This window comes from Cinclus cinclus, chromosome 4 (assembly GCF_963662255.1).
Source record: "Cinclus cinclus chromosome 4, bCinCin1.1, whole genome shotgun sequence".
Lineage (NCBI taxonomy): Eukaryota > Metazoa > Chordata > Aves > Passeriformes > Cinclidae > Cinclus > Cinclus cinclus.
The window spans coordinates 12,863,697-12,888,326 of record NC_085049.1 but is presented as its reverse complement, the minus strand read 5'-3'; the positions used below and the strand labels follow the sequence as shown (position 1 = coordinate 12,888,326).

Sequence of the window (24,630 nt, the reverse complement as noted above, 5' to 3'; positions counted from 1 at the left end):
GTAGGCTGCAGCTGAGAGGTGCTAGATGGAATCTGCATAATCAGCAGAGCTAGGAGAAGAGCCAACTGTAAATCTACTACCAAATGTAGGCAGGAAAGAAACAAACACAGAGACCCTAGGAACTGGATATGGGTATAAGGAAATAAAAATAAAATAGGTCAAAGAAATGGTACTGTGAAAAGAACATGTGAATTTAAAGTATAAATCAACATGTTCATAAAGCATATCTATATAGCAGTAATTTCTTGAACCATGGATTATTTCATGACAGAAGCCACTTCATTATGTTTTTATATAATTAAAGATGGCTAAGGCTAGATTCTGAGAAGCTTAATTCGTTTAAATACTGTCTTATTCTCTTACCCTGTGCTAACTGAAGCTACATTAGTACAAATAATAATGGCATTATTTCTGATTACACTGGGAAATGAGCATTTTTGAGGCCCAATGGATAAAGCAAAATCTGCTTTAAAATCTTTTTGTGATTTTAAAATCTTTTTGCCCTCCAATAAATTTAAATAAATAACTATGATAATTATTTTGCCAACTTTTCAATGCAAACTATATGAGAAAACAATCAAAGCTAATGTGAAATTGGATTTTTTTTCAGTAGTCTTTTTATGCTAAATGTCATGTAGTATGTTTAGTCCATTGCAGACTTATAATAATAATATCGTGATTTTCTGTGGGGCAAATTTGTTTCCTGGAGCATTGTTTCTATTTTCAGTTTATAAAAGACAGTACAGAACATACTTATGGCTTCCAATATGTTTTCTAGGAAAAGAGATGAAACTATGGTAAGAATTCAAGATAACCCCATCTAAATAAAATATTTTCAGGAAAAATGGGTTATATTTTGCACATTCATTAAAAAAGAAAATGTATTTCTATTTCTAAATTAGTGCTTCCCAAACAAATAATGTGTAGCTGGAACAATTTAAGTCCTAAGGAGGAGAATAATAGATCCTGGAGACTATGTTTAAATGCTTTTTTCAACATTAAAACTAAGTTTAAGTTATATTTAATAGTCTGATACAGAGCCACATTCAGTTTCAATTGGCAAGGGATATAGTAAGTGTTAGGAGAGACAGCTGATTCAGCTGATGAACTACATTTATTGAGTCAGTATTATCAGGTACTATTGTTAAATATTTTTTTGTGTCAATTACTGGGATGCTCACTTGTTTGGTAATTTCTATAAAAGTAGAATAATAAATACACAAGACACTTGTTTGATGACCTGAATGATAAGCTTACATTCTTGCTTTGCTTGTGCCTGAAACAATTTTTTTCAGACAACTTTATACATTAAATAACTTCTCCTTAAGTTGCATTTCCATAAAACTAGCCCATGTGAGCTGTTCTTACTTCAGACTTTTGTCATATCGTCTGTGTTTCTTGTAATTTATATCCCACTTATAAAAATAGCTGATCAGCTATTTTTAAATGTAGATTTTATTGTACAGTATACACCACATCCACCAGTGAAGCTCATTTTGCACTAGTGAAGTAAACCCACATTAGCTATTCTGGTATCCAGAAGAGTCTGTTTTTTTTCTTTCCTTTCAGTGCCTTTTTGTGCTTAAAATTTTCTTTTGCTGTTTTAAAATAACTATAAATTAAATCCCCCTGGAAACAGTGTGATTACTCTTCTCATGTAGTAGCTAGGCAACTGGCAACGAGATCTTTTGCACAGATAGAAGCACTTGTCCTTTTTCTGATTTTCTGGGAAAAAGAGCAAAAGGCGCCAATGTGCAGCAGGGATTTGGCAGTAAAGTGAGCAGAGAGGTGATCTTCTGTTGCATTACAGCATTAATAAATTTATACAGGCGCCTATACAAAACCTCAAGAGAGGGTTTCCTAAGAGAAATACAGACAGCCATGAGGGCCAGTTGGTCCCCTTTTTCTCAGGCTTGCAAAATTATAGGAACCTATTGATAGATTATAGAAGTTTTAGAAAGAAATATATGTTAGAAATACGTAAGCAAACTTTATACATATAGGTCATCAACACTTTGGAAAAATGTTGTTGCTGTTAGTTTTCCCAGTGACTTTTTATATTTGTTTATCTTGGCTTTCTGGAACCTGATATGGTCCATTTCTGGAATGGTGCTATGGATCCTCCTGGAAGAGCAGGAAAGAAAAGAAATAACTTATCAGTATGCATAGCATTCAACTGTATCAGCTGAAAACACTGTGTGATTTTATTGTTACTTTTTTCAAATAAGTAACTTCGTATGTTTGTTGTATCACAGGTGCAGGAATGGCTCTGCTTGAACTGCCAGACCCAAAGGGCAATGTCAGGACAACTTGGAGATATGGGCAAGGTGCCACTTCTGAAAACAGGTCCTTCACAAGCAACATCCAAACCACCTGCTCCTCCTCAAAAACGGCCTCTGCCTGCTGTCTCACATTCCCCTCAGAAGACTTCCACACCGCCTACTCCAGCAGCAGCAAAGCCCAAAGAAGAACCAGGCGTTCAGAAGGAAGCTCCAAAACTTCAGCAGGGGAGATTGGAAAAAACATTGTCAGCTGATAAAATCCAGCAAGGAGTTCAAAAGGAAGATGCAAAACCTAAGCAAGGAAAACTTGTCAAGGCACCCTCAGCTGATAAAATCCAGCATTCTTCTCAGAAGGAAGACCCAAGGATTCAGCAAACAAAACTGACAAAGACGGCCTCCTATGACAGAGTTTTGCATGAAGTTCAGAAGGAGGATGAAAAACTACAAGAAGCAAAGCTGGCAAAAACATCCTCGGCTGATAAAATATTGCATAGAGTTCAGAAGGAAGACATAAAACCTCAAGAGGCAAAACTGGCAAAGATACCTTCAGCTGACAAAATTTTACAGGGAATTCAGAAAGAAGACCCAAAACTCCAACAGATGAAAATGGCAAAGGCACTGTCAGCTGACAAAATCCAACCTGCAGCTCAGAGGGAAGATACAAAACTTCAGGAGGTAAAATTGCCAAAGGCAGCTTCAGTTGATAAAATCCAACACGGAATTCAGAAAGATACAAAACTTCAACATGAAAAGATTAAGAAAACTTCATCGGTGGATAGAATCCAAGAGGAAGGTCAAAAAGAAGAAACAAAACTTCAGCGAGGGAAACTGTCAAAGACACCTTCAGCAGATAAAATTCCTGCAACAACTGCAGACCAAAAGAAACCACTAAGCATTTTGGAAGAAGGTAAAGAAACTGTACTTCCAGAAAAGAGTGCACCACATCCAGAAGACAAAAAGGAAGAAATTACAGCTGAGATTAAAGACCATGTTGCTGAGCAGAAAGCAGAAGTTGAAGCACCTTATAAGGGACTGCAGGCTAAGGAGCAAGAAGATGTTAAGAAAGAGGATATGACAACTGGGGTTTCAAAAGAGGTTTTGAAGGCTGAAAAAGCTCAGGAAGAAGAAACTCCTGTTCAAACAGCACCTTTGCCAGGAACCGACCATGTGGAACCAGTGCGAGAAAAAATAGTAAGTGTTTTTCTCCCACGCACTTCCCTTTCTCCAGTTTAGAATCTGATCCTTAAAGACCCTCCTTCTTGCTATACTGTTTTCTCTTTACAAAATGATTCTAAATGACAAAAATCAAAGACTCCCACTGAGTGGAAGTTTCACCAGTCAGTCCTATGCTCTACATGCACATTTCAAGATTACTTGCCTGATTTTAAATTTCAATCAATTAAGCATTTAAAACTATTTAATAATTTTTAATATTTAATAATTTTTCCAATACTTCAGATTTATTTACTTTGATCTCTAGACTCTTCAGACTGCAAAGATTAATTGTTGAAATTGGAGTGTTTTTATAGTTCTCAATCCCAAAAGGGAATAATCTGAGAGAGTAACGTGTACAGTGCTTTGCAATACCAAAATATAATATAAATTTCAGGAATACTTTGTGATGCCTGAACATGGTACATGAAATTATGCAATCTTTACTTCTTTTTACTATTTAATTGGTTTATCTCGTATAGACAAGTACATTCAGGTAGGGTTCCTGTGGGCTCTCAAGTGAGAAGAATGGGTGAGTTTATGATAGCATGTACTAGAGGTTTGCATTAAAGTGACTTTATCAGCTTAAGACAATAACATGCACAATGCATTGAGAAATGAAAAATTAGGCAGTTTTGTATCAGCACTACAAATTAGATGCTGATTATTACGTTGTGACAGTAGGAGTAGGCTTAGGGAAGGTGTTTAACCTTTGCCAGAATTATGTTTTCAAATAATCCAAGTCAAAAAGATTAAGGGTTTGCCTGATTTTTGTTTTATGTATTTCCTGGTGGTAATTAAGATACCTGGATAGAAAAATATTCTAATTCAGAAATTTTGCTTTGGAACATGCTATTTTTATAAACCAACTCTCCTGTCTGAAATTAACCTCCTGTCACATGTTCTGTTTACTGCTCTTGTTCCCATCAAGAGTTATGGTGTATGATTGTACTGAGGGAATCTCTGAATTACACTTAGAGTAATATAGCCAGAAATTCTACCTTTTGGACCAAAAAAAGAGGAGATCTGGGAAAATCCTATTTCAATTTGTTCAACATTAGAAATCAAAAAGCTGCCTCACCTAGCTTATGCTTAGTAAAATTAACTCTGATTTATTTTTAATTTTTCTTTATCAAAGTACTTCAGTGTTGTCTGTGCTGTTCATCAAACATTGCTAGTTGCAGCTCTTCCCAAGAGAGCATGTGATAAAAGTGGAAGAGGTGATACCAATTTAGATATCACAATTTAGATATTTAGATATTGCTTCCATTTCACTAGGTAAGAGACAACATGTACACATTGAAGAATATAATTTACATGTATTTCAGAGTAGAATCATATGGAGGATTTCAGCCAGATATTTTTTTAATTAGGGATGCTAGGAAAACCTTTCTGCACCTGACAAACTGCTGTCATTTTATATTCAGTTCTGTGGAAATGGTAGTTACTAACTCTTCTAACTTTCCAATAAGAGATAAGCAATTATTGCTGTTATTTTTCACTAAAAGAGAAAAAAGAAAACATTTTAAAAGAAAGCAGCAATATCCCAATCACTCCCTGAAGACTTGAAAAGGTTAAAGTTCTGATTCAGTACAAACAGTAGAATAATCCAGGAAAATCGTGGGATCATAGAATGGTTTGCATTGTAAAGAACCTTAAAGATGATCTCATTCCAACCCCTCTGTCCTGGGCAGGGACACCTTCCACTAGACCTGGTGGCTCAAAGCTCCATCCTGCCTGGCCTTGTGCACTTCCCAGGATAGAACATCCACATCTTCTCTGGGCAAGCTGGGCCAATGATTCACCACCTTCATAATAAAGAATTTCTTCTTAATATCTAGTCTAAACTTGCCCTCAATAAATTTGCCGCATTTTGCCTTATCCTGTCCGTATTCTTGTAAATATTCTCACTCTATCCTTTTTCTAGGCTCTCTTCAGTTTCAGAAGAAATCACAGATATCAAATGAATTTAGAGATCTTGTAAGCTTTAAAAAAAAAAAAAAAGTGGTTTTAATTTAAAATATTTGAGTCTCAAAGTGTTATTAAAGGAATCATAAAGCCTTTTTTTACTTCAAAACATTTTTCTTAGTAATATTTTGAAATATCTTCAAAATTATTTTAAAGAATAAACTGACTGCTCATGTTTTACAGATCATTTTCCTGAGAAACTTACTTGTAATATTGACTGTTGACATGTGCAGTAGCAGTTAGCTGTTCTAATAAGAAACCTAGAAATCTTGGAGGTTTAACACAAGCATTTTGTCAGGATCTAATTGCCATCTTGGAACTCAGAGAGGCAGTTCAGCACGTCTGTATGAACCCATTATCATGTTGTCAATTGCCATACATTTATTACATATTGAATATATTATATATGTACACTTATTACTACCTTCTTATGATTAGAGGAATGATTGTGGGCTTCAGTTGAGTGACTGGGTAAATATTAATATTTTGTTGATTGGCATCCTTATTCTAACACATGCCACAAAACACAGTTCAGATATATAGAAGAAGGAGGATAAAACTTGTCCATAAGCAATTTTTCTGGATAGAAATAAAATGTTTCATTTTGAAAATATAAAATTGAAATGCACATTATGGAATTTAGTCAACTGTGTTTCTTTTCCACTTTGTGAAACCTTTTTTTTTAGTAATGTAGATGTCTTTTTCTTTTCTATAAACAAACTGACTTTTTAAAAATTATGAGTTCCTTTGCAAAATAAAATTTCTGTCCTCTACAGCAGAATATGATCTTGCCAGCTATATGTACTCTAAAAGAAAAAAAAAAAAAAAAAAAAAAAAGGACTTTTTTTAAGCCATATTTTTCTTCTAATGAATTTCTGGTTTGATTTAGTGACTGATGGGACTTTTTCATAAGATCATAGAATAGTTAAGGTTGAAAAAGACCTCTAAGGTCATGAAGCCCAACCATTAGCTCACCACTACCACTTTCACCACTAAAACATGTCCACAGGTATCACATCCAGATGTTTCTTGAACCCTAAGTTTTATATTTTCAAATAAGAATAGTAAAAGTGAGGAAGAGTATGAGCAAACAATATTTATAAAGCTAGAACTTCTTATACAAAGTAGATATATAATGTATTGACTCTGGCATCACAGAAATGCCACTGGAATAGCACAAATAGAGTTGACATTAGATTATTTTTACCCTTTTTAAGTAACAAAAAAATTAACCTTTTGACATTAAAGGTGTTGCATTTGCTGTTTTTAAAGCCTTATCCAGAGTGCATCTTTTATAAGTCTCCTTCTTCCTCATTTCTCAAGAAGTTTCTCTCATCAATGCCTGCATTAGAGCTAAATTTGTCCAGTATTAAAAACACACAGTAGGCAAACTCAGAGGAAATGCCATTGAAATGCTCAGGAAAACCCAGTAATTTGACATGTACCACAGTACTTCCTAATTTTCAACGAAAAAAGTGTATTTTTTATATAAATGCATTTTTTTTTCATTCTCAAAGAGTTGTGGAATATATATATATATGATCCTTACCAACATTATTTCTGCAACATTTTGTTTTTCACCTAAAAATCTTACATTTATGATATGTTTGCAAGTTTAACAATGATGCTGTTTTTGTGGATGTGATGGTCAACACTGCAGAAAATAATATAGCAGTCCTTTAAGAATAGATGTAGCTAGTGATAATATCCTAAATCTCAGACTACAAGAAATAGGGAAAAAAAGAAAGCCCGGAGGTTTTTGTTATAAGTCTTGCTTATTGTAAGTTACATGTATATTGATCTCAAAACATGATATGCAGGATAATTTTTGCATGTACCATGGTGCAGGCAATGATACAAACAAAAATCTTAGAAAATATATTCATATTTTGGTTACTTTAAAAAGGCAGTTGGATTTTTGTCATCCCTTTAATTCTAGTGAGGAACGAATTTTCTGTCCTTATTGTAGAACTTTTTCGTCTCCTTATTGTACAAACAGCAGACTTTCTCATATTCAGTTTCCTGCGATTCATAGCAGTCATTTGTGTCATGCACTGAGGTTCAACACCAGGGTGGGCAACACCAATATTCATTGCCATCTCCTCTGGTCTGCTCACAGTAGGTGTTAGACATTGAGCTCAGCTGCAAAGAAAATGGCTGAAGCTGTTCCATGACCAGCTGTTCTCTATCTTTTTCTGTGCTTAACTGTTCAGCTGATGCCTTCTATCTCTGCTTTGCAACCAACTGTATCTTGGAGAACCAAGGTCTGAGAGGTTCACTCTCACTAGATGGATGCATTCTGTCCATCAGCTCCTGGGAAACCTGAGTTGAGCAATGTTCACATTTTCTAGTAGCTCATCTAAATTGATCATAGTGAGTTTTGTTGGGCAGGTCTTCATAAATATGAATATACATGGTCATAAATGAAAAAATAGCAATCAAATGTAATAGGTGAAGTTTTAGTGAGAAATATGCTATTTTTAAACATAGCAAAATAAATTTCCTTTAAACAATTTCTTCTTTAATAAAGGGAACATAAATGTAAATATAGCATAACAAACCTGAAATGTTTAATTATGCTTCATTGCTGACTTTTTGTAAAGACCATACATAATTCCATCCTTTAGGGCTGGAGAATTTCCAAGAGTAGATTTCTCAGGATATTGAGAATGGTAGGCTTCAAATGGTGATGCCTTTCCAAAGTTGTTTTAAGTAATGCAAGTTTCTCCATGTTTATATATTAATCACAGCCTTATCATTCAAAAAGTCCTTAGAAATATTTGTTTTCACACTGGATTTTTGTTTGCAATGGATTTTGCTGTGATAACAGATATTTGAATCTGCAGTATTGGTTATAATGTTGGTAAGAACAAATGTAGATTATATTCACTGTAGTATCCGATTTTGCAAACCATATAGTATATCACTCCTGTGAATGATGATTAATTAATAAAATGTTAATTAGTATATTGCTGTAATAATAATAATAATAATAATAATAATAATAATAATAATAATAGTAATAGTAATAATAGTACTTTAATACTAATATAAATATTAGTGTTTGAATGTAAGGTTATGTTTCAAGTGATATGTCTACAAGTAAGAACATGTAATTTAAATGTAAATGAAATGTAAACCTGGCTGGGTTTAAAAAGTAATACGACTGACTAAAAAAAAAAAAATGGATTTTGATATTTTGACCCTAAATATAACTTTAGTGTGAATAAACTTTGAAAATACTTGTAGTTGATAGCAACTTTAGTGTAAGTGTAATTTTAAATTATAAATAACATTCATGATAATTCTCCTAGTATATTTATTCTGCAATATTTTTAACTACTTTTCAAATAATTATGCTACCAATGAAGTTGATAAATTAAATCTTTAAATAAATGGTTTTCTCTACTTCAGAAATCTCTGACTTAGATTAGCAAAGCTGTTAGATACTACCTACTTCTATTACTGAGAGCCCTAACAAAAATAAAGATAACATCATATTATTAAAATTGTGAAACTTTAGGATGCTTGTTCTCAAATTGCCAGTGGATGTGGGGACAACTTCCTAAAACTGTCAGCCAGAGTATAGATAAGGTGACCTGTATTTTGGAGGGTGAACCGTGTTTCAGCTGAACAATGAGGTATTTCCACTTAGTACAGAGCATTTCACAGCTGCGAGAAGCAGGAGTGAAACGGGTGCAGAAATACTTGCTGGAGGATATTTTTAGTATTTTTGTTATTTATAGAAGGAGATAGAGATGCGTGTTGGTCAGAATGAGGTAGAAGGATCTGGAAGGTAGGATGACTGAGGGTATTTAGGGATGAGGAGGAAAACATTGGTTCTGATGCTCAGTCAGGAATGCCTGCCTTGTTTGCTTCCTTTAATCAATGCCTGACCATCGTGCTTTCCTCCCTGCAATTACACTGCCCTACCAGTAACTTACTCTGCACTTCCAATTTACCAAGAAACTTCTTTTTTATGAGGTACTCAAAAAATATTTGTACAGTGCCCAGCTGTAGGGCACATTCCAATATGTGGGGGCATTCCTAATGTCATTAAATCATGCTTCAGAACTCTGTATTCTGTTGCATGTTGAAATGTGCAATACTTCAATCAACAAAATGAAACCATGTGTGCTAAATTTGAGAAGATTGACGTATTTATAGACCATTATAAAATGTCGAACAGGCAAAGAAAGAGGCAGGCTCTAGAAATTCTGCAGGCATTTGTTAAGCTATATTGCTTTGTATCAAAAACCCTGTAGACAGCTTTACAACACAGTAAATAAAAACTTCAAATAAATAAACCCCTGGGCAACTTGTCCCATGCATATGCAATCAAAGGGTAGGCTATCATTAGTAAGTGTTCTTAAAACAATTAAATTTTATATTGAAAAAATAGAAGTTCATCTTAAAACTAGTAAAATCAGTTGCCATGCAAAGCTTAGTTAGAGTCAGTTCAAAAAACCAAAATTCAAGAAATGTTTTTGTATTATTCTAATAGCTTTGAATAGCAAAATTAGTGTTCAGTCTTCATCTGAGGCATTAACTCATCCTTTAGGAAAAAAATACCACATTTTTTAATTGCCAGGAGGCATTAAGAATTTCTATAAAAATATATACACACGCGTTATGTATTTATTTTTTTAGGAAAAGGAGGATGACAAATCAGACACATCAAGCTCTCAGCAACAGAAAAGTCCGCAAGGTCTGAGTGACACCGGGTATTCTTCTGACGGGATATCAAGTTCACTTGGTGAAATTCCAAGTCATATCCCCATTGATGAAAAGGATTTACTCAAGGAATCTAATAAAAAAGACACTATTTCACAAGAAAGTCCACCAAGCCCCTCAGATCTAGCTAAATTGGAAAGTACTGTACTCTCAATTTTAGAAGCTCAGGCAAGCACTCTTTCTGATGAAAAATCTTCAAAAGGCAAAGAGCTTTCTGAAACATATGGTGAACAGACAAAGGATCAACTTAAAACAAAGCCTTTGCCTGTCACTCCAGAATCTTACAGTTCAGATGAGGAAGACTTAAAAGCCAGCAAAGGTGAAGGAACCATTGCAGAAGAGGGCAAAGGAACTGCTTCCTCCCAGACAGATTACAAGGATGAGCATGAAGGAGATGACATATCAGCAAGAAGACAACAACGCTATGACTCTGTGGAAGACAGCAGTGAGAGTGAAAACTCACCTGTTCCAAGGAGAAAAAGAAGAACTAGTGTTGGTTCTTCAAGCAGTGATGAATACAAACGAGATGACAGTCAGGGATCAGGTGATGAGGAAGACTTCATTAGAAAACAGATTATAGAGATGAGTGCTGATGAAGATGCTTCAGGTTCTGAAGATGATGAATTCATTAGAAATCAACTCAAAGAGATCAGTGCAGCTGAAAGCCAAAAGAAAGAAGAAGTGAAAAGCAAAGCCAAAGGAACAGCTGGAAAACACAGAAGAATGGCACGGAAAAGTAGTGCAGGCTATGATGAGGATGCAGGAAGAAGACATTCATGGCACGATGATGATGATGAAACTTTTGATGAAAGCCCAGAACCAAAATACAGGGAAAGTAAAAGTCAGGACAGTGAAGAACTTGCAGTATCTGGAGGGGGAGGCCTTCGACGTTTCAAAACAATAGAACTGAATAGTACAATAACAAATAAATATTCTGAAGTATCTGAACAACAGAAAGGTATTTTGTATTTTGATGAAGAGCCTGAGCTAGAGATGGAGAGCCTTACAGATTCACCAGAAGATAGATCCAGAGGAGAAGGATCTTCCAGTTTACATGCTTCTAGTTTCACACCAGGTACATCTCCTACTTCAGTGTCATCACTCGACGAAGACAGTGACAGTAGTCCTAGTCACAAAAAACTGGGAGGGGAGAGCAAACAACAGCGCAAAGCAAGGCATCGGACACATGGTCCTCTTCTTCCTACTATTGAAGATTCTTCAGAAGAAGAAGAACTACGGGAAGAGGAAGAATTGCTAAAGGAACAAGAGAAACAACGTGAATTAGAACAGCAGCAAAGAAAAAGTTCTAGCAAAAAATCTAAAAAGGACAAGGATGAACTCAGAGCCCAGAGAAGAAGGGAACATCCAAAGACTCCCCCGAGTAATCTTTCTCCCATTGAAGATGCATCTCCAACAGAAGAATTACGACAGGCTGCAGAAATGGAAGAGCTGCACAGATCATCTTGTTCTGAATATTCACCCAGCATTGAGTCAGAACCTGAAGGTTTTGAAATCAGCCCAGAAAAAATAATAGAAGTGCAAAAAGTTTACAAATTGCCTACTGCCGTCTCTCTATACTCACCAACAGATGAACAACCAGCTGGACTCACAAAAGGAGAGAGTGGTCAAAAGACACTGAAAAGTGCCGAAGAGGTATATGAGGAGATGATGCATAAGTCCAAATCATTTCAAATGTCAAATGAAAAAGATGAAGTATTTGAAAAAGAGTCTTTATATGGTGGAATGCTAATAGAGGATTATATTTATGAATCTTTAATAGAGGATACTTACAATGGAAGTATTGATACTAATCTAGTGTTGAGACAAGATGAGAGCAGTGAATATATACAACAGAGAGGAAAAGAGAAAAAGCCAAGAGCTTCAGAACAGGTCTATGATGAACCACAGAAAATTAGTGATCTAGAAAAAGACTACTATAGTGTTGAGACTTTACATACTATTGTGCCTCAAGAAGATATTGTTTCTAGTTCTTACATTATCCCAGAAAGTCATGAAATAGTTGTATTAGACAGCACAGTTACTTCCACCATTGAGGAAAAGCATTTGTTAGATGCAGAAGCTGCTTATGAAGAGCTTATGAAAAGACAGAAAATGCAGCTAACCCCAGGGTCTAGTCCAACACAGCCAGTTTCAGATTTCATTCCCACAACTGATACAAAAGTATCTGGTGGTGGAGAAGTAGTGGATAGTACATCTTTAACATCAAGCACTACTTCAGCAATCTCAGATGTATCGCCTGTCAGTAGCACAACACTTTCTATTCCAGATGTCAAAATAACACAGCATTTTACAGCAGAGGAAATTGAAGATGAATACTTAACAGATTATGCCAGAGAAATTCAAGAAATCATTTCTCATGAAACATCAATATTGACATACTCTGAGACATCAGAAGGTGTTGCATCAGTTTTGCCTTCTGATACAGCTTCCTTAACATCATCTACATCTTCAGTTTGTACCACAGATAGTTCTTCACCTGTAGATAGTACAACCACAGGTTTTGTAGGTCCTGCAGAAGGTATAAGTAAGCCAGCAGATTCTGAAGGTGTCAGGATAGTAACACAGGTTCCCTTAACATCTGCAAAAGAGTACTCTGAAGTGAGCATGCCTTATGAATCTGTTGCCGGAGCTACTAAAAAAACATCTCTTGAATCAGATGCAGAGAGTGTGGAGCAGACTGCAGTTTGTTTGCCTGAAACTTTACCTTTAGTAGTGGCATCTACAGTTACAAAATCCAAGGAATATGCAGCTGATACCATTATCTTTGATACCTCCAAATCAGAAAAGGAAGCAGCTAGAAAAATTATAAGTACAGTAGAGGCTGGCAGTGTCAAAATTCACCATGAAGAGCCACACAAAGAATTGGGTGTTGATATGACAAGGATTGATTTGACTAATGCTGCATCTGAGCAACCACCTGTATGTATAGCACCACTACCAGTTACAGAGCCTGCATCAGAAACATCTTCTATACTCACTCCCAGTGTTGTAAGTAAGACCATCATGGTCTCTGTGCCTTCCTCAGCTCCTGCTGTTTCAGCCAAAATATTCTCTCTTTTTAGAAGCTCTTCTTTGGATTCTCCTGCACTTCCTTCTCCACCCCCACCTCCTCCTCCTCCACCACCTCCTCCGCCACCATTACCACCACCACCTATTCTACCCAAGCCAGCCATTTATCCCAAAAAGAAGTCACAGATTAAGGCTCCAGCAGCAGCAGCAGCAGCTCCCACAGTGGTACCTTCAGTCACAAGTGTTCCAACACTAGAGTCCACAGCTGTATTAAAGGATCATGTGGTACCTATCAGTAAAACATATACCCCAACACCACCTCCTGTACCACCCAAACCATCCTCCATTCCAGCAGGGCTTGTTTTCAGTCACAGGCCCCCTGAAGTAACTAAACCTCCAATTGCTCCTAAACCAGCAGTTCCTCCACTCCCAATATCTGTTCATAAGCCAGCAGAAACACAGCCTAAACCAGTAAGCTTGTCATTGACTTCAAGTATGACTCTGAATTTGGTATCCACAGCTGAATACAAAATACCATCTCCCACTTCCCCTTTGTCTCCACACTCTAACAAATCTTCACCAAGGTTGACAAAACCCTCACAGGAAACCTATGTTGTCATCACATTGCCATCTGAGCCTGGAACTCCTACTGAAGCTATAACTAGCCAGGCTGTTACTAGCTGGCCTTTAGAAGCACCTTCTAAAGAACAAATTCCCCAACCTATGCAACCAGTTTTTACCACATCCATGAAAACAATGGATATTCAAAGTATGGCAGGTCAGAGTATGTATATTTCAGGTGCACTGCAAGCTATTCCTGTGACAACACAAGCGACTTTTGAAAAAATACCTAGTTCAAAATCAGAAGTAGTAACAACAGATATAACCAAGACCACAGTGTCTGTGATTAAGGGTCCCATGCCTGGTTATGGTTTAGGTAGTGTTGCTGTTACTATACCTCCAGAGCCCCTACATATTGTAGACCAACCCAGATACAGGGAGAATGGAAGATTCCATCCTTTGGGCGATGTCATAGATCTTCGCACTTTGACTAAGATGGACATTGAAATGAGAGACAGCTGTATGGATCTCTCTGCTGTTTCCATGGATGTAAGAAGGCAAATGCCAGCAAGTGACACAGGTGGACGGCCAGTAAGTACAGTCCAGCCATCCATAATAAATCTTAGCACTGCATGTGTTGCTGATACTTCTCTGCCTGTAGTCACTGAGACAGTAACTGTAATGACCTGCACTGCTACTGTGAGCTACACCACCAGCACAGATAGCCTTGTGGATCTGGGACACGCGATGACAACGCCGCTTCAGCTAACAACTTCAAAACATTTTGAGCCTGCATACAGAGTAGCAGGCAGCCAGGCTTTCTCTGTAGGTAGAGATGAAGTGCCAATAAATTTATCACTAGGTACTTCAACACAGGCAGTGACATGGGCTACTACAAAGCCTGTTACTGTACCACCTGTTGGTGTTACAAATGGTTGGACTGATCTCTCCACTTCTCAGGAGCCAGCAGAGAGTGGAGCAGTTGACCTTAGCACTACAAAATCCCACAGAACAGTAGTAACAATGGATGAAACTGCTTCTGGTATGATAACAACAGTAATAGAGGATGATGAAAAGCCTGTAGATCTGACTGCGGGGAGAAGAGCTGTCTGCTGTGATATGGTTTATAAGCTGCCATTTGGTAGAAGCTGTACAGCACAGCAGCCTTCTACTACACTTCCTGAAGATCGCTTTGGCTACAGAGATGACCATTATCAGTATGATCGTTCAGGGTCGTATGGCTACCGAGGAATTGGAGGTATGAAACCATCTATGTCTGACACAAATTTATCAGAAGCTGGACTATTTGCATACAGAAGCAAGAATAGTTTTGATTATCAAGTTGGGGCAACTGATACAGCAGTAGATCTTACTTCTGGAAGAGTAACGACAGGTCAGTATGACACAGCAGCAGATCTTTCTTTGAAATATAATTTTGATGTTCCTCACCTCATTTCAGGATAATTTTTTTATTGTTTTTCCCCTCCTTCTGTCGTTTTGTTTTCTTTTGGACAGTGTGACAAATTATTCCGGATTACACGTGTTTCATTTCTTCATTTTACGTATGTGTTTGCACAGAGGTGCCTGCATGTGCCTGCATGTTCAAAAATGCTGTTTCCTTCACATCTAAAGTAGATCATTAACCTGAAGATTTGCATGCGGTTTCCCCTTCCCATTTATTTCATCAAGATGGGATGACTTTCAGAATCCGCAAAGCAGCATTCTTTTGTGGGACTGGACTGTAACTTTGCCCTGTAATTTCAGGTGAGGTTATGGATTACTCAAGCAAGACTACAGGTCCATATCCAGAGACTCGGCAGATTTCTGGCCTCGGGCTCAGTACACCACAGTATTCCCAAGCAAGAATGGTGTCTTCTGTGGGTTCCCAGTTTGGCGTTGGAAGTGTTTTAAGATCATCCAATGGTGTTGTTTATTCTTCAGTAGCAACTCCAATCCCATCCACATTTGCCATCACCACACAACCTGGTTCTATTTTCAGTACAAGTGTCAGAGATCTACCTACTCTCCAAACAATTGACTCAGTGCCCTCTTTATCAACTTTGCAACAGACTCAACCACTCCCAAGATCATACAGTTTCTTGACAACTGTTGCAGCTGAAAAAGATAAAGCAATTACTGCCATTGGTATGGAGACAGGGTTACCACCTCATTCTATAGAAACTATTACCACTGAGCCAACCGGCTTGATACCTGCTTTAACTACAGCATCTGAAGTTTATACAGATGTAATTGATGATGAGGTTGCCCTTCTCATTGCCCCTGAAGAAGGCAAACAGCAGCAGCTTGATTTGGAACGGGAACTTCTTGAGCTTGAGAAAATTAAGCAGCAGCGCTTTGCAGAAGAGCTGGAATGGGAACGTCAGGAAATTCAAAGATTTAGGGAACAAGAAAAGTTTATGGTGCAAAAAAAGCTTGAGGAGTTGCAATCCATGAAACATCATCTCTTATTTCAGCAGGAGGAGGAACGACAAGCTCAGTTTATGATGAGACAAGAGACATTAGCCCAGCAGCAGTTGCAGCTTGAACAATTCCAACAACTTCAACAGCAGCTCCATCAACAGTTAGAGGAGCAAAAACTTCGTCAAATATATCAGTATGGTTATGACCCCGCAGGAACTGGCTCACCCCAAACTACCACAGATCAAACACTTTTGGAAGGACAGTACACAAGCACAGAAAATGGCCAATTTTGGCCTACTGATGACACAACAACTACAGCTTCAGGGGTGCTGGGTATTGAAATTCCACAAAGTCAAGCATGGTATACAGTTCAGTCTGATGGCATTACCCAATACATACCCAGGTCTGGTATTCTAAGCTCAGTTTCAGAAATGTCTCTTAAGGATATTGATGTTAGAGAGGAGAAACAATTGAAAAAGAGAAGTTCTATGCCAAAATTACGTGGCCCCTATGAAGAATTTGAGGAGACCCTGGAAGAAGAGCCTCGGTGTTTCAAAAAAATAGTGGACAGTGGAGTGCAAACTGATGATGAAGATGGAGCAGAAAGAGGTTACACCAACAGGAGACGGAGAGCTAAGAAGAGTGTTGATACAAGTGTTCAGACAGATGATGAAGATCAAGATGAATGGGATCTTTCCAGCAGATCACGAAGGAAGCCTCGTGTAGGGAAATACAGCGAGAGCACTGCTGAGGCAGACAAAGCTAAATCATTCTCCAAGGTATCTAGTATTGCAGTTCAGACAGTGGCAGAGATTTCTGTGCAAACAGAACCTGTAGGAACAATAAGAACACCTTCAATCAGGGCCCGATGGGATGCTAAGGTTGAGATCATAAAACATATTTCAGCTCCAGAAAAGACGTATAAAGGAGAAAGTCTGGGATGTCAAACAGAGACAGCATCAGACACTCAAAGTTCCCAATATCTGTCAGCTTCATCTCCTCAGAAAGACAAAAAACGTCCAACACCATTAGAGATAGGATACTCATCCCACCTTCGTCCTGACTCCACATTACAGGTAGTCCCTTCCCCTCCCAAATCTCCCAAAGTTCTCTATTCACCAATTTCACCCGTTTCACCAAGCAAAGTTATAGAGTCAGCATTTGTACCTTATGAAAAACCCATGACTGATGACCTCAGCCCTCAGAAGATGCTGCATGCTGACATGGCCAAGGTTCCTCCATCAAGCCCAAAGGCAGCAAAGATGATGCAACGCTCTATGTCTGATCCTAAGCCCCTGAGTCCCACAGCAGAAGACAGTTCCAGAACTCAGTTTCAGTACACTGAGGGTTTTATGGTAAGAAGTATTTGCTTGCTTTTTTTCTTTTTTTTTTTTTTATATATAATATGCAGTTCTCCAGCTATCAGTACAACATGAGGACAGACACACTCATTTCCAATACCTGTGTATGTAGTCTTTTTCACACCTTGCTGAAAAGTCCAGCAAAGTGTCTGCTGTCCAAAGCATTGGTTATTTCCTTCACTGCTTTGCCAGGAAACAAAGAAGCCCATATTTCAGCCCTACAAATATTCAGGAAGTAACACAATACTTTGTGTTTTATATAGCAATTCATTGCCAGTATAGGAGTTACTGACAGTGCTTCAGAAAATTGAAGGCATTTCCTTTCTAATCATACAACATCCAGCTCTTGTGGCACAGTCTGTAGTGCATTTACCTGGAAATTACTGCATGTGCCTTAGTTAGCTGTCCTTTTTGACCCCCATGAGGTTTCTTAGCCATGTGTGATTCTGGGGATAATCTTGTGTCCCAGTGTGTACATCTTTTATCTTTCCCAGACCAAAAGGTCTCATATCAAAAATCCATTTTTAATTTGTTTTGGATAAGGAGGATTATCAGGAAGTTATGCAAGTTTTGAGGGCTGTTTCTTATAGGGGTCAGAGGAGACTGACATCAGTAGGATCAAAATTTTCATTTCTGCAGTGTTTCTTTTCCTTGAGAAGTAAGATTTCATATTGCAAATCAGATTGATATTTATGAATAAGAGGAATAAAAAGTACCTTTATAATACATTTGGTAAAATAGTACTTTTATAATATTATATGTTCTTGGCTTTCCTTTTATCTGAGACCATTCCCTTCTGTCAGTTGATGTGTCAGTATTTTTTCTGAGGTCTGGAAGAGTTGCCATTCAGCAATATTTGTCTTTTATGTTCAATTATTGTGAATACAAGTGATTAGTACAGACTGCATAGGATAAAGAGGATTTGTTCTCTTTGTTTAATAATTTGTGGTGGTTTTCAAATACAACATTATCTGGTTATACCCTCCAAGGCTCCCATTATAAGTAGTTCATGCAGCTTCATGTATTTGTGCAGTATTAAATGTTTCCCATGCAGTTAGTGCTTAGAAAAAAGTACTTGGAAGTTTGAAGGGAAAGCCATAGTTATGGCATTGGCACTCTGTATAAGCATCATTCACTAATGAATGATAAGCCCAATGGGGGAAACTACCATGAGCATTAAAGTTTCATGTAGAGGATTTGGAACAGCATCTTGAAGTGCTCATGGATTGTAAATGTTGGGTTCTATTTAATATTGGATAGTAGGTATAATATTGTAAAATATTATATAATTGTAAAAGTACAGTAAAACTATTTCTGAGAACAGATATTCAGTTCACCTATTTCACAGGTATATATATTTGATATAAATTGTATCCTATGATGGATGATTGATTCTATAAGCAAATAACTGTTTAAGGGTCTTTACAGTAGCATTTGAACACATACATTTATTCTTTAATGAGACATGAAAGCAAAGAGCTTGTACACCATTGTTTCTTTTTATACCAACATGTTCCCTGCAGTTTTGCCTTGAACCCAAACAGCAATGAGCTATATGGTTTTCACTAATGGGCAGCCAGCTATCAGGCAGCAAATAGCCCACGTCTCAAAGTAGTTGCAACCTAAATAAATGAGTGGGACATTTTTATGGAAGGTAGGGTGCAAATAGACAAGCACAAGGAAATTTTAAAAACTTCCATGGATATAAAGTGGACTACACTAACTTGGTCATGCAGCAGAGGGTGAGGAAACTTCTCTGTAAACTTCCCATGACCATCATGGCTAACTTCAGCTTTAATGCTATGTTTAGCTTTAAGTTGGTTATAGTTTCTGATAGAATTTTGTTCATTATGTGTCTGAGGTTCAGTTAGCTTATGCTGAGATCAGGTACATGAAATTTAAAGGAGGGAAAGGCACATGGCCGACAAGAAATAAAATATTTACAGTGATCCTTGAAGAATGTAATTGACTGACTTACTCAGCATCTGGAAATAGGGGCATAAATTGCTTTAGCAGTTTCTATATCAGTTTCAGTTCTCAATTAATCAGTCCAGTTATGTTACGAAGGAGAGTTCTACAGTACAAAATCTAAATTATCTAATTTCCACAAGACTTACAGTATTCCCTCCAGCATGTCCATTTGTTTATACTGTGGTTTTAAGTCTGTTTCATCTTGAAGCACAGTAAAGACTGGACAGTGATTTATTTTGTACATTTTGTCACATTCAAAAGTTCCATGAAAGCATGCACACAGTGTTATCGTCAGCAAAGTGTAAACCCTGCTGACATTTTTTCAACTGTACATCTTTTTTGTTAGAGCCACATGATGTTGTTATACTTAAGTATAGGATCACTTTTGGACTATCCTTCTAAGTGTGAAAGCAAGATGCTGCCTTAACTTTGAAATACTTTTGGCACTCGGACTGTTCTTTATTCATTATGTATATGTGCATTGCCCACAACATCTCAAGTCTTTGTTAATTCTCTGTGTACACTTTTCTGTCTCCTGACTGTAGAGTTCCTAATTTCCTAGTTAAAAAAAAAAAAAAGGAAAGGTAGAAGGGGACAGTTATGCCATTTAAAAGAGTGAAGTTCAATACAGAAAAACTTACAAAACCACTCACTCTGAAAAAGAGGATTTACTAGAGCTGAACATAAAAGAATAAAATGAAAATGAAAGATTGATCTTTCACTACCTTAAGGAAATGGAATGTGTATATGAATATTTTTTGCATGAATGAATATCCCATCACTTTTTTATTAGCTCATGAATTGGGGTTATGTCTTTGTCTGCATTCATAAACATTGCAGGTGAAAAGGGTGTTCGTGTATTCATGTATATATAATTCACAGGTGCTAATTTTCATGACAGCTGAGAAAAAAGGTTGATCCTAATACAACTGGTGGGACTAAAAAAATAAGAATAAAACTTGTCTCTTTCTAGGATTTACAATTAAATGATAACTTGTCCTTCAGACAATGCCCTTTCATCAGTCATGCACTTCTTCCAATGGAAAATGGGGTTTTTACAGCATTTCAGAGAAAGATATTATGACTAAGATTAAATTATCTCTCTATATCTTTGAACTGTTGTTTAAATATAATTTTCTTCTTTAATGCAGCTTGTAAAGGAAATTGTTGCGACATTTTATCTAATCTAGTATAAGTGAAAGGCTGAAAAGTAACCTGGTAGCTAATCACATAATAAAAAAATCCAGGTAATATTATTTTCAGTGGTTGCACATTAAATTTTTCAACAACAAGCTGTGTGATTACATTATAATTGCACTTGCTTTTCTTTAATAGTCATCATCTCTATGTGAACACCAGAAAGAATATAGATGGTGGCTTCCTATTCATCCAAACATAAAGTATTTCTTGCCACTATAAGCTACATATTTTGTATATATATACAAAATATATGCGATACATAATAGTAATCAAGTATAGCTGAGTCAAGAAAAAATTAGGAATTGTATCTTGTCAGCACAAAAAAATGTTGTGAAAGTTACCCATTGGAACTGACATTTTGCAAAGATGCCCAGTTTTGCTGTTTTGTAAGCTTTGTGTCCTTTGCACTCCCCGTGGCAGTGAGCTCCCCAGCACTGATTTTATTAGACTGTCTAGTAGTCCAGCATGGAGAATGAATAGCCATAGGAGTGGTTTCCATAGGAGCACCAGGAACTGTCAGTAAAGTCTGGAAGTGAAGGTTCAAATTAATCCATTCAGCAGCAATAAAAAATTGTGAGTACCTGTCTAACATAATAAAGAAACAGCTTTACACCAGTGCACCACAGAATCAAGTCACACGCCTGTCACAGTCATTTTTGGCACTTGTACAGGTTGCATGTGTGTAATCAAAGATGGGAGTTTCTTTCTTTTGCCTTTGGATGCAAAATGTCTGTTCAGCTAAACTGAATCAAATTTCAGAGGATCTTGCACGTGACCTGTCACACAAATAAAACATCTACAGCTAAGCAATGCATAGACTCAGCAGAAGTGTTTGTATTCGTGAAACTAATGCAAAGACACATCTGTCAACAGCCTGTCAGCTTTTGGGTAGAAACTGTACATTTAAGCTTTAACACTTAGAGTAAATCCTATCAATATGTTTATTAAGAGAGACTTTTCTTGACATTTTTATCTGGTGTGATTTACCATACTTGTAAGGCAAAATAAATCAAGTCTTCAAAATGCAGTAAAAAAAGAATGTAATTATTTCAAGCAACCCCCCCTTCCCCAAATGTGTCTTTATTTGCAAAAGAAATGTAAGATTTCTGCTCTTGCTATATTGAGAGAAGATTTATATTGATTTTAAGAGTGGAATTTCTTTTAGATGGCTTTATTAACACATTAATGTATATAATCTTTTGTGGTATTCTGAATTTTTCAACTTTAAAACTAAAAGGTTAAAACCTCTTGATTTCACAGAATCACAGATACATACTGGTATGTATCACATATATTTTGTGTTGGAATGGACTTTAAAATTCATCTAGTTCCAACTTACCCTGCCACCAGGGACACCTTTCACTACACCAGGTTGCTCCAATCCCCATCCCACCTGGCCTTAAATATTTCAAGAGAGATGGGGCATCCACAGCTGACCTTTACAGTGTCAGACATGCTGTACATCTGAGCACTGTAAAAAGAAAACAAGGTAGTTCTCCCCAGTAGAATTAAGACCTTCCATCAGTCATATCCATGATGTTTTGCTTGTTTATTCAGGACTAAGCTGATCCCCAGACTTGTAGTTCAGCAAGTGTTCTCCCTGGACAATGAATAGACAAAAAATAAGGCAGGGATAATTATTCTGCTTGAAAGTGGATGTTTTTATTTGCTTAGGTTTCTCAGAAGCAGGGAGTGGGTTCATTTCTTAATGTCATGTCAGAATGTCATATAACATAATTCTTCTACTGTTGAAGCACAAGACACAGGTGTTTCCCTTGGTTTCTTGTTATCTGAGCTTAATTCCAGCTACGTTTGTTATAAATTTTTAGTTACTGTGAAATATTCAGAAGTGATTTTTGGTCTGAGACGTGGGTGGTCGCATCACTGGATTTCAGAAGGCTTGATTCAGTGACTTTAATTTTCCATTTTAGTTCTGTGATTCAGCCCAGTAAAAGGGAATGGCATTTTGATTTCTGTAAAAGCTATACTTCCATATAAAGGAGGAATTACCTTTTGCAGAGACAGCTTCTGTTTGGATTTTAGTACAGATGGGTGTTGAATGAAGAACCATATTTGATAGTAACTAGATTTAATCTGCAAAAGTTTTTTTATCGTTACTTCTAAGTGACATTGCTGGTCTGTGGTTTAATGAAAATTCTGCAGTCACTGGTGGTAACTGGTCCTTCATTTTGAGTATGCATTAACCAGTCCTAAATAATGATCTGGGAGAAGTCTGATTTGTATAATTCATATGGTTTTCATGCAGTTTGTGAACTGCACATGCAGGGTTGCCTGAGAGTGTGTTAATACACTTAGCAACAGGCTAAGTCACTAGGCTGAAGAATTCTGGTTCATTGCTTATGGATGGGAAATCTTGAGATTGAATTCAGGTGAGCAATCCAGGTGTAGATGTTCCCCACCAATTTCCTTTCATGCTTGAATATTGTCACATGCTTTTTGTGTGCTTCAAACAAATTTGCTGGGAACTGAGTTACAAAGACAGTCTGTCACATTTAGAAACAATTCTCAAAATCTTATCCTTGTGTAACTAATGAAATGGGACCTATCTATCTTTTCCTTTAACCATGTGGTTTTAGCTAGATTTAAGGTTATTTTTTCCCACTAGTGGTCTAAATTATTTACGATTAAAGTCCTATTAACATTTCAAGCTACGGTTTCCCATGAAGTATTTGAAATCCTTTAGAATAACATTTATGTGACTGAAGTCAATCACCTTTTTTCTATCTGTCAGATCTTCCAAAGAGACAGCATACCCCACATTTGGGCAACATATCATATTAACATTATTTTCTAAAGCACATTTTAACTGGGTCAGTCTTTTCTGCCTGATGCTTTTGTATTCATTGGTTTCACACCTTCTCTATTCAACCAAGGGGCATTCATGTATAACAGAAAATTATTACAGTGTTCACTCTTTTTCCTTACCAATCTTTTATAAAACATGAGATCTATGGCAAAGTTGACAAAGAGCCTTGGTTTTGTGTCACTTGGGCCTTTTTTCACCTGCTTTCAGCTTATCCATCTTCCTCTCAAGCCAGCTCTTATACAGACAATAAGAAAACCATCCCTGGCCATGAATCCCATCCCTCAGTCTTTTATATTCCGTAAAGACAAAGAAAAACAGAACTACAATAGTGTCTTTATGTTCATTTCTGCCTGACTTCATTACTGTGGTTATCTATTTTAAGAATACTTGGAATATTTGGTGTGGAAATAGGTAAATATCACGTTCCTTGTTTTAAAATAATAAATGCCATGTATAAATTTATACAGTGGAACCAGGCACAGAAGACAGACAGAAGGAGGGGCATGTACCCATGAACAAATTTTGGCCTACTTCAGTTTTGTTTTGCTTCAGATCTTCATCTCCTCTCAAGCCACAGATTACTGTATTTAGCATGAATAGAGAGTAAAAATTCTGCCAGTGGAATTGTCTGGCTGAAGTAAAAAGGGGGATTTCTTTCACATGTTCTCCTGATAATTCTGGCTTCCTGCATTTTATTCTGTGTGAAGCATTATGAGCATCTTTGACTGAAGCTCTGAAAGCTGTACTGAAAAAAGAAATGTACATTCTCCAAAAGAACAGAAGAGCAATGTCTATAAAATCTCTGTTAGAAAGAAAGCACTGTCTGTGCTTTATTAGCAAGTTGTTTGGTGCAGTAAAAGCTGAACAATAGAACAAATTAGGTGATGTAAATTATCTGCTGTACTGCGTTTTTGTCCAAAAGGAGCCAGTCATTGGTTTGGACTCGTTTTCCCTACTGGGATTTGAGCCTGTTTAAGGCTTTGTTTACACTTAGGACAGAGCTTCCTACTGAGTTTTCTCCTGAAGAAGGTTAATTTGTTTTTAATAATTCCTAATTTATTTT

At 36.9% G+C, this 24,630-nt stretch overlaps 1 protein-coding gene across 1 annotated transcript in view; it reads left to right on the top strand.

Annotated features, from left to right (window-relative positions):
- The window catches only part of PCLO (piccolo presynaptic cytomatrix protein), a 310,788-nt gene that overhangs the window by 133,636 nt on the left and 152,522 nt on the right, over positions 1–24,630 (top strand). Inside the window, exons 4-7 of the mRNA XM_062491657.1 lie at positions 2,256–2,732; positions 2,808–3,473; positions 10,113–15,180; positions 15,552–17,563. Of these exons, the coding sequence (XP_062347641.1) occupies positions 2,256–2,732; positions 2,808–3,473; positions 10,113–15,180; positions 15,552–17,563 (8,223 nt within the window). The remainder of the gene's footprint in view (positions 1–2,255; positions 2,733–2,807; positions 3,474–10,112; positions 15,181–15,551; positions 17,564–24,630) is intronic.